We start from the raw sequence: 11,204 nt of genomic DNA, 5'->3' as shown, positions 1-11,204 counted from the left end.
CATTCTCACTATGTTGAAAACAATAGGAGCAGGAGGACAGCATAGCCTCCTGCTGCGCCTCACTCAGTGGCTGATGCTCACATTCCTAGACTAGGCTGCTTCCACACAATCAAAAATGAATAACTAGCATTGTTGTACCTGCTACAGATACCAAGGGTGTGTCCAAAATGTCAGCACATTTATGATGAAGTGTTGTTCAAAAGGGCAAACATGAATGTCACCACACCCAACTACTAAACCTTGCAGCCTATACCTAATTCTGTTTTTTAAATCCAATGTTTAAGTTTTATCCCCAAAGTGAAAGTGAACTCCTTATCATTGTGACACCACTGCACACAACCAAATGTGACCTCTCATTTTAATCCATCACCAAATGAACAGTGGGCAGCTTTAAGCGACTGGGGAGCAGTGAGTGAGGACGGTGATATGCTCAGAGCACCTTAGTGGTAACTTGGCAGCTGGTGGACTCAAACCTGAAGCCTTCTAGACCCAAGTCTGCTTCCTTAACTACTCAGCAATAGAACTCTCTGGTTTCAAATAAATTAATAAAATTCTTCTGGTTCTTTAGTCACTGGTTCTTAGTCGCTAGTTTGCTATCCCAGTGATGTCAAACACTTTTGATGACTTTGAAAATCAGTCCCTGTTGTGAACAATCAAGTCCCAACCACAGTGACACTGCATAGGTGATGAGTTAGTGAAGCAGTCCCCAACCTTTTGTCATACCAACGATCAGTATGGCCGTACTGGCCAATATCGAAGACAAGTAAGGACCCACTTATCGTTGAAGGATTGTTTATGATCAAAAAAATGCAACCACAGAGCCTTCTTTGTGTTTTTCTTAAAAAGTGGCCCCCACTTGGGGGCTTGGCGTTATTGCAGGTCAAATTAATTCAATTTTTAGTATTTGGGCAAGCTGGTAAAAACGTACTGATAAATAACTTTTAAATATTTCTTTGATAAAAAATATAAACTTTTCAGAATAAATAAGTGTTTTATCTTTTTTAATTCAAATGATTCTGAGTCTGTTAATCTGCAGTCCAGACCTTGTGTAATCTGGAACATTTCTGTCTTTCCTCTCTGGCCCTCTTTTTCAACTACAAGTCTGTCATTTAGATCATTTCTAATAAGACAGTTAATTGGATGAACTGATGGACCAGACGTATTTCACGGATCATGTGCCTAATTTTCCCCCTTGTGTTGTGCATATTTTAAGAAATGTCCTCTTGAATGACACGTTTATGGTCAATATATAAGTGCTTGCAGGTTATGTGAAGCTTAAGCATTTATGTTGTGATAATGTCTGATTTTAGGGGTTAAATTTGAAATGGTTGGGTTAGAAGTTTCATGTCTAAAAGATGATGAGTTTATAGCCTGGAAATTATTTTTGTTTTAATTAATAAATAAAATAATTTAATTAAATAAATATAGAGACTGAAAGTCAGCTGAACCCTGGTCTGTAAAAATATTTCAAAATACCCAATTAAGGGGATGAAAAGATGACTTGCAAAACTGAATTATGTTTGTGACTGACAAGATTAAATTAAATAAGGAGCATGTTTCAGTCTCCACTGACACCACTGTATTTGAACATGTGCTTGGTTAACTTACTACACTATATACTTTGAACACTCTAATACAGGAGATCTTATGTCGTGTGCACGTTACTCCACCTCGGGAATGGATAATGCTCGGATTAACCCACATCCTGTCTGTGAAAGTAGGATAGGGACACAAACAGGCCAGAGATCTCAGATTAGGCCACCCGGTATGCAGTCATTCTGTAGTAACTCTGGCTGTGACTGTGGGCCACCCACACAAGCAGCGCAGCGGCCATCATGTGGAGAGGGGAGGAGATGAGGGCCAAGTAGAGGGACCAGCCCAGGGAGCCGTCCACCTTATCAGGGAGCATGGACACTTTGTGGAGCAGGTCCATCCCAGCCAGGTAGCAGCACACGGTGGCTAAAGTGCAGATTCCTGCAGGACATGAAATGAGATGCTGCATACTTTAAAGTTTAACACAGAAGACAGTTGACTGGTATGACATGCGTGTTGTTCTACAGTACTAAACTGTTGACAGGGATATCCACAATCAAACCATTTAAAGTTTATCACACTTTATTAACTAATAAACACTAATTTATTTTCCAATTTTAATATGGTTTTAATTATAATCATTTTTATAATTATCCAAACCTGAAGTTAATACATTGAAAAAGAGAAAAAAGCCACAATATGATCAACTAATACAAAAATATAATTTTGGTTTTGCCTCTGTTTTGACAGTGGTTTCTGAAACTGGAAGGGTAAGGCCAACGTTATATGCAAATGATGAAGGCCGTCAGCACAGTATGGGGCATGTGTGTGAAAGTGTGACATCAGGTTGGTATCCCAGTGATTTTCTCTCACTGGCCTTACAAAAAAACCCCAATAAACTAATTATGTTTCCTCACAAATATTTAAACTCACAGGCAGTAGTTAAAATGTGATGGCAGCACAAACATATTAAGAGTCCTGGAGTCTGCACACACAGCTGTACACACGCAGAGTCTGTTTGTGCTGCAGTGTTGTGTTGCAAATGAAAGGGATGATCATGGTGGCAGTAAAATAAAACAGCTGCACAGCATCTTGAGTATCCTGTTACAATATGTAATTACAAGAACAGTCACACAGTTTACGATGACAATATCTCTGCAGAGATGGTCGGTTAGGCTTTTAACAAACATTAACAAAGGTTTATGAAGTAAAATAACTTTTTCAAATAATTGTAGGCAGGAGACGTAACAGACAGAGAATAGTTTCCATGATAGAGGGAAGAGCACAGTGGAGAACCAGTGACGTTGCTGATAATGAGATAATATAATAATATAATATGGAGATGTAGACACTTGGCTCATACTCTTTTTTCTGCTGCACGGACTTCTACTTTAACTTCCTTTTGCTAATTCTGCACATGCACACACACAGAACTAAGACCTGCTGCTACAACACATTCAGAGTTTTATTTTTTGAATGGAAGCAATGAATGATGATGACTATATTTTCAATCTTTGTTTTTTTTTTCAACAATTCCTAAACTTGTTCTGGATAAATACTTACTTCCAAAATAAAAATGAATATAAATGGTATATGAGGGATGAACCAATACAGATGGCAGTATGACAGTTCTTAGATTAACTGCACTGTGGATAAATGTGTTCACACCTCACTTCACAAGTCACCTTTTTGTTTAGAAGCATTAAACCAACATGGTCAGTTAATTTCTTTATTGACAGTTTGTCTACTGAAAAGCAGGAGACAATGTTTTCAATGGAGATGCACCAGCGGTGTAAAAGCTTTGCTCACTTCCTGTTCAGTTGGTTCTGTTACCTATAGAGGTTTAAAGACTTTTTTTCAGAAAGATTTCTTTCTGTGTGTATTTTTTCTGCTTGCTTTCCTCACTGTGGTTTGGCTTTAGATCACACATATTTGTAGTGCTCCTCACCCTATTTCCCACAGAGCAGTGCCACCTATATGACTCAGACTGTGAATATTTGTAACAGTACTACAAAAAGAAAACTTCTAAAGGGGTTCTTCTGTGAATCAAGTTTGAAGGTGAAGGTACAGTTTGTTAACAATAAAACAGCAAAAGTTGCCATCCTGTCTGTGACTGTGAACTGTGTTCTAACAAGGGTATGTCGTGTATAACTCATCTACTTCATTGTTGTTGCTGATTGCCTAATTACAGAGTTTGTAGACATAATGTATCAGATGGTGTCAGTCTAGAAGTCAAGCCAAGCACAACTCACCAGCCAACAAGTGAAGGACTCCAATGCCAAGGGTGGGGCTGAGACTTCCACAAAAACAGGCACATAAGCCAGTCAGCCCTGCCAGTAACACCAGGCCCAGGGAGACCAGTGGTAGTAGAAACTGACACCTCCACAAATCTACACACACACACAAACACAGGGGGGTCAAAAGTCACCACAGTCCCTAAGACCTTCATTTGAAACATTTTTTTCAGCATCAGCAATTGTCCCAGGAACTGGTTATAGAAGTGCGAGTAGAAAAATTATAGCCTGATGAAACATATAAACAAAGCAAACGTACAGGTACGTAGCATGTTCTCTCCACTGTTGTGGTTTCCTGGTTCTTTGTACTTGGGTGTAAACTGCTGAGGCAGAGTAAAGCTCCGACAGTCCAGCACCATTTTGGCATCTGAAAGAGAACAGTTGTTTGCATAGTGTCAGTCTACTACAGGGATGGCTAACACAAAGCACCATGAAAAATTGCTGCTTAGGAACTGTGAAGTCCCTCATGGTCCCCATCAATGACAGCACACAATGTACAAAATCTAAATCAAACTGAGACTGAGCCTTTTTGGTATTGCCCCCCCCCCCGACCCCCAGTCCAAGTCAGTGTGAATATGCTTTCTCAAATCTGACTTAGACCAAGAATTCATTCTACAGACATAACATACATAACATGACAAAACATTTAATTTTTACTTCACCTTTACTGTACAATGCATAGAAAACAGAGAACCAACTAACATATAAGTTAATAAAAATCAGATCAAGATTGATTCTGCTGGCTATAGCCACAATGCTGGAGATGTAGACACTTGGCTCATACTCTTTTTTCTGCTGCACGGACTTCTACTTTAACTTCCTTTTGCTAATTCTAGACCTAACTAACTAGGCAGTGCACATGCACACACACAAAACTAAGACTGCTGGCTATAGCCACAATGCTGGGCTAAATGGTGCATTTTACATCTTTGGGGTTAATTGTATCACTGCACAAATGAAAATGTTTTCTTTCTGGCCGAGTGGACATTCTCAACCTAAAGTGAATTAAAACGTGTGTCAGAAATACAACAGGACAGACTGGACTTTCAGCATTAGAAGGGATGGCAACCGAAAGGGACTTGTTAGAAGTGTAATGCACGGATATACTGTACAACATAGTAATTGAGTCTTTTAAATTTTTGTGGGTAAAATGCATTTGGTTTCTTCAGTGCTATTGTAATTGTATTATGTTATTATTGATGCTTTTTGATGTATATTATGTTGCAGCTGTGACTGGATTGTCCTTTGCGTGATGTGTGTTATTTAGAATGTAACCACACATTATACTACACTTCTTCATAGTATTGATGCTAGATTGTTCTTGAGACACAGTAATGTTGAGATGTGGATTTATTTAGGCAGGGCACTGAAGGCCTAGGTGTAAAATACAGGGCATACCACTGGTGTAAATAGATGTGCCGACAGATTCAACTGTACTGTAGTGGCAGTTGGATAAGACTTGTCTATTTCATATGCATGTAGGCAAAGGCCTGACTACAGTGGCAACGTGAAATATGATCCAGCAACGGGACAGGTGACACGGGACAGGTGACACACATCTGCATCATCAGTCGGTAGGGCGGTGCTTCTACACGCGGGAAGCTCTAGGGTGTGACGCCCCATTAGCCTGTACCCTACCTGGCTCTCTGTACCACACAGCGTTGGCAGGGACGATCACACACCGCCACCAGAGGCCCACTGTGCCGTTGAGGCGAAACAACGTGTCACTGTAAGTTTTCTCATCAAACTCCCCATCCATGAACTCCTCATACAGATTGCGCAGTTCGGACACGTTAGCTTCCCCGCGGACGGTGGGGCTGCTATACTGGTACCAGTGCTGCGTCCCGATGGCCACTGACAGATAAACGGTGGCCAGAAGGCTCAGCACACAGGCGATGACCAGAGCTGTGGCGTAGCGGTTGTCGACCATTGTTCACAAGGCCGAGCGCACGTCAAGAGATTTAAGTTGATGAGGTCCCCCGAATGTCAACTCCACGCCTCAATCTGATTAATCCTCCGGGCGTCGTGTCTATGACGCCAGTAAAAAAATAATTAATAAATAAAAATCGCGCCACGTTAAGTGCACAAACAGCAGCAGCAGAGCGATCTCTGTCTCTTTATTTTAACGGCTAGTGCTCATCCTCCATGCCATAACAGTCAGTTTCAGCCCCCCCAGCAGCGCGGCTTGGATGTGCCATCTGTCCCTCTGGTGACGAGGCGACAGATTGGAGACACGCAGTAAGCGCCACCCTTTATCCACAGCATGAGAGTTAAAATTAGATCACAACTGGACCAAACGACTACTCCTTATAGAGTTCTCGAACCCAATCGCAGTTGGCAGAGTCCTGTTGTAAACACCATGATCCATATATCTTCACGTTTCGGTTTTCGCACGCCCGTGCAGTTAACACTGAGGTTAAAGTGAAGCCCAGGAAGTAGACCGGAAGTAACTCGGGGTGGGGAGTTGGGGGGCGGGGGGGCAGTGTCCAGCAAAAACTCAGTTTAAGCTATAGATATTTAAGCTATAGTTCGTCCAGGTTATGTAGACATGTAATTGTGAGATACAAGAGTAATTGATGACAATCTATTATAATTGTTAATATTATTTCCTTAAAATGAAATTTTTTTCATAAAATTTTTTTCATAAAATTGTTATTTTTTTCAGGATATAATTTAAGAGATCTTGTTCTAAAACAAATATTTTGTCTGAAACCATTACGAAAAGAAACAACAACAAGAGTCACACGAGAAACATTTTATTTGTTCGCAATAATTAATGTTGCATAAGTGCAAAAAAAACATTTTTTTCCACAGCACTATTGCATGTATTGATGTGCACCATCAGTTCGCAGTTGGTAGTGACATTCTGTCCAGGATTCTTGATCAACAAATATTACTAGTTAGGTGCAACTGATGTATTTGTGATCTGTGCATTTCCCTTTGATGACATAGCAGTCATTCTTTCATGGAAGCTCCAAAGAATGTCAATAAATTACGGTTGTAGTGATAATAGCCATGATGCAAGCACAAGGGAGATTGATGGGATGAGACTTAATCCACTTGAAGCTAAAAATGACAGAAATATTTAGTTCGTTTTACAAATCATTTTCAGACTGAAGTCTTGAGAATGTAGCATTGTTTCTTACGTATGCCCTTTATGATGATGGAACTTGTTTCAATATGGAAGTCAGTGACGTTTGTAGCTGCATTTATTAAAACTTTTCCAATCTCAGTAATATTAGGTACAGAGACGCTTAGGAATTGAAGCTTCATTGTGTTGACGACTGATCCATTTCTACAAAAGTAGTCAATAATTATTGCATTAAAGAGCATATTCTTTTTTGAAGGACTCTTAAAATGCAACTTAAAGTTCAATATCAACTTACGCAAAGGATAGAACATCCAAAGAGTCAAAAGAGGGAAATTGTTTTCGGAACAAAGGGCCCAGCTGCCAAATTAGGAAAGACAAGACAACATTAAACACAAAAACCTTTTTTAAACATTAACATAAGAATATTCCATAAGATATGTCAAATAATGTTTTAAGGGACGACTCACCTGATTTTCTATATTAGAAGCCCGGCTTTTAAATGCACTAGTAGCTGGATCCAACAAGTCAATAACAAAGGTTTCCTGAGATCTGAAAATGATAAACACAGAAGATAGCGCTAAAGTGGTATTGGTCAATGGCGTTGCACTGGTAGTTGTTGTGATTGTGCCTGGTAAAGTGTTTGTTGTTATAGTTGTATTTGTTGCTGCTTCTGGGGCTGATGTAGTAGTACTTGTTGAGGCAGTTGTTGTAGAAGAGGGTATGGTAATTGATGTTGCTGCTGTGTGAGTGGTTGTTCCCACTACTATTAACAGTAGTAGTTGTCGCTCCAGAAATTGTTGGCAGTGTGATTGAAGTAGTATTTGCAGTGGTGGTTGTTGTTATAGGAGTTGTGGAAGTTGTTGTTGCGGCAATAGTTGTTGTTGCAGTGGTGGTTGTAATTGCAGTGCTGTTTGTTGTTGTTACATGAGCTGTGGCAGTAGTTGTTACAGCAGTGGTGGTTGTTGTTGCAGGCACAGTGGAAGTTGTTGCAGTGGGGGTTGTTATTATAGGAGCTGTGGACGTTCTTGTTGCAGCAGTGGTAGTTGTTGTTACAGGAGCTGTAGATGTTGTGGCAGTGGTAGTTGCAGCGATGGTGGTTGTTGTTGTGGCAGTGGTGGTTGCTGTTGGAGCTAAGGTGGTTGTTGTTGCTGGAGCAGTGGTGGATGATAATACAGGAGCTGTGGATGTTGTTGTTGTCGGAGTGGTAGTAGTCATAGCGGTGGTGATTGATGTTGCAGCAGTGGTGGTTGTTGCAGCAGGGGTTGTTGCAGGAGCTATGAAGGTTGATGTTGCAGCAGTGGTGGTTGTAGCTTCTGGAGCGGTAGTGATTGTAGTTATAGGAGTTGTGGACGTTGTTATTGCGGCAATAGTTGTTGTTGCAGTGGTTGTTGTAATTGCAGTGCTCTTTGTTGTTGTTACAGGAGCAGTGGTGGTTGTTGTTGTAGGAGTTGTTTCGGCCGTTGCTGCAGCAGTGGTTGTTGTTACAGGAGCTGTGGCAGTAGTTGTTACAGCAGTGGTAGTTGTTGTTGCAGGTGCAGTGGAGGTTGTAATTGTAGCAGTGGTGATTGTTGTTGCAGGAGCTGTGGAAGTTTTTGAGCCAGTGGTAGTTGTTATTATAGGAGCTATGGACGTTCTTGTTGCAGCAGTGGTGGTTGTTGTTACAGGAGCTGTAGATGTTGTTGTGGCAGTGGTGGCTGCTGTTGGAGCTATGGTGGTTGTTGTTGCTAGAGCAGTGGTGGATGTTGTTACAGGAGCTGTGGACGTTGTTGTTGTGGGAGTGGTAGTTGTCGTAGCGATGGTGGTTGTTGTTGCAGGAGCTATGAAGGTTGATGTTGCAGCATTGGTGGTTGTTGTTGCTGGAGCAGTTGTGGTTGTTGTTATAGGAGCTGTGGACATTGTTGCGGCATTGGTTGTTGCAGGAGTGGTGGTTGTTGTTATAGGAGCTCTGGACGTTGTTGTTGCGGAAGTGGTGGTTGTTGTTACAGGAGCTGTGGACATTGTTGTGGCAGTGTTGGTTGCTGTTAAAGCTAAGGTGGTTGTTGTTGTTACTGGAGCAGTGGTGGTTGTTACACAAGCTGTGGAGGTTGTTGTGCTTGTTGTTATAGGAACTTTGGACATTGTTGTTGCCGCAGTGGTGGTGGTTGTTGTTGCTGGAGCAGTTGTGGTTGTTGTTACAGGAGCTGTGGACATTGTTGTGGCAGGGTTGGTTGCTGTTAAAGCTAAGGGGGTTGTTGTTGTTACTGGGGCCAGTGGTGGTTGTTACACAAGCTGTGGAGGTTGTTGTGCTTGTTGTTTTAGGAACTTTGGACATTGTTGTTGCCGCAGTGGTGGTGGTTGTTGTTGCTGGAGCAGTTGTGGTTGTTGTTACAGGAGCTGTGGACATTGTTGTGGCAGGGTTGGTTGCTGTTAAAGCTAAGGTGGTTGTTGTTGTTACTGGAGCAGTGGTGGTTGTTACACAAGCTGTGGAGGTTGTTGTGCTTGTTGTTATAGGAAATTTGGAAATTTGTGTTTCCGCCGGGGTGGTGTTTGTTGTTGCTGGAGCAGTTGTGGTTGTTGTTACAGGAGCTGTGGACATTGTTGTGGCAGTGTTGGTTGCTGTTAAAGCTAAGGGGGTTGTTGTTGTTACTGGGGCCAGTGGTGGTTGTTACACAAGCTGTGGAGGTTGTTGTGCTTGTTGTTATAGGAAATTTGGAAATTTGTGTTTCCGCCGGGGTGGTGTTTGTTGTTGCTGGAGCAGTTGTGGTTATTGTTACAGGAGCTGTGGACGTTGTCGTTGCGGGAGTGGTTGTTGTAGAAGGAGCTGTGGAGGTTGTTGTTGCAGCGGTGGTGGTGGTTGTTGTTGTTGCTTGAGCAGTTGTGGTTGTTGTTATAGGAGCTGTGGACGTTGTTGTTGCCGGAGTGGTGGTTGTTGTTGCTGCAGCGGTGGCAGTTGTGGCAGTTTTGCTGGAGCAGTTGTGGTTGTTGTTACAGGAGCTGTGGAGGTTGTTGTTGAAGTGGTGGTGGTTGTTGTTGCTTGAGCAGTTGTGGTTGTTGTTATAGGAACTGTGGATGTTGTTGTTGCCGCAGTGGTGATTGTGGGTGCAGTGGTGGTAGTTGTTGTTGCTTGAGCAGTGGTGGTTGTTGTTACAAGAGCTGTGGATGTTGTTGTTGTAGCAGTGGTTGCTGTTGTTGCAGCAATGGTGGTTGTTGTAAGAGCTATGGAGGTTGTTGTTGCAGCAGTGGTTGTTATTGTTGTAGGAGCAGTTGTGTTTGTCGTATAATTGGCCGTGGTAGATGTTGTTGCTGCAGTAGTGGTTGCTGGTGTTGTAGTGTTCAGGGTGCCTACAGTCGTAGTTCCCATAGTAAAAAAAATCATATAATTCTACATATAATTTGCAGTTTAAACATTTTTACTCAAATGAAATTGCTTTAAATTTTGATACCGATAATGATGGAGGTGTTGTCAATGTTGAACCCTGTGACTGGAGCATTAATCAGAACGTCTGCAATCTGACTGTCACTCGGAACAGCTTCACTTTCAAACTCTGCATTCACCTGGTTTATGATCGATCCATCCCTGCAATATCAGTAAAAAAAAAAGTTCAGCCAAAACTTGGAATTTCATTTTGAATGTATGAAAAATGACACTTACAAAAATGACACCACCGTCAAAGAAATAAAGGAGTTGAATTGAGCTCTGAAAAGAGGTGTCAGCTGTCAAAAGAGAACATAGTTTTTCAAAAATCTTGATTAATTTTTTCCACAAACCTCTTTACTAATTTTATAAAATAGACAATGTTGCATATAAAATGTGATATTTACCTGTGACAATATTAAATTAGATCTGTTTCTAAAAGCCTCCGCGTGTGGATCGCGTAGATCAGGAATAAATGTTTCATCTGAGCTAAAATAAATTTGCAAAACAGAAACTGCCACTGTTAGAGTTGTTCCCACAGTGGATGTTGTTGCAGCAGTAGTTGTTGTAAATGGTGTAGAAGTTGTAATTGTTGTTCCAATTGTATTTGTTGTGGCTGCAGTGGTGGTTGTTGTTGAAGCTAAGGTGGAGGTTGTTGTTGTTGGAGCTGTGGAGGTTGTTGTGGCAGTGGTGGTTGCTGTTGAAGCTAAGGCGGTGGATGTTGTTGCTGGAGCAGTGGTGGTTGTTGTTACAGGAACTGTGGACATTGTTGTTGCAGGAGTGGTTGTTGTTGAAGGAGCTGTGGAGGTTGTTGTTGCAACGGTGGTGGTGGTGGTTGTTGTTGCTGGAGCAGTTGTGGTTGTTGTTACAGGAGCTGTGGAGGTTGTTGTTG

The 11,204-nt window shown here is 41.6% G+C and overlaps 2 protein-coding genes across 2 annotated transcripts in view; both read right to left on the bottom strand.

The window, feature by feature from the left end:
- Nucleotides 1–382: 382 nt before the first annotated feature.
- LOC103386978 (claudin domain-containing protein 1-like) lies at nt 383–7,418 on the bottom strand. Its single transcript, XM_008321430.3, has 4 exons — nt 5,466–7,418; nt 4,087–4,194; nt 3,786–3,923; nt 383–1,974 (listed from the first exon to the last, which is right to left on the bottom strand). Exons 1-4 carry the CDS (start codon nt 5,755–5,757, stop codon nt 1,754–1,756), a joined length of 759 nt encoding a protein of 252 aa, XP_008319652.1. The 5' UTR covers nt 5,758–7,418; the 3' UTR covers nt 383–1,753.
- A 266-nt stretch (nt 7,419–7,684) lies between these two features.
- Nucleotides 7,685–11,204, bottom strand: part of LOC103387300 (mucin-2-like) — a 25,751-nt gene continuing 22,231 nt past the window's right edge. The window contains 4 exon segments of the mRNA XM_025061677.1: nt 7,685–9,186; nt 9,239–9,756; nt 9,813–10,279; nt 10,666–11,186. Of these exon segments, the coding sequence (XP_024917445.1) occupies nt 7,685–9,186; nt 9,239–9,756; nt 9,813–10,279; nt 10,666–11,186 (3,008 nt within the window).

The sequence above is a fragment of the Cynoglossus semilaevis genome, chromosome 1 (assembly GCF_000523025.1).
Source record: "Cynoglossus semilaevis isolate Cse_v1.0 chromosome 1, Cse_v1.0, whole genome shotgun sequence".
NCBI classification, from domain to species: domain Eukaryota; kingdom Metazoa; phylum Chordata; class Actinopteri; order Pleuronectiformes; family Cynoglossidae; genus Cynoglossus; species Cynoglossus semilaevis.
Note: the sequence above shows the minus strand (reverse complement) of the source record. Positions and strands in the feature narration are given on the sequence as shown.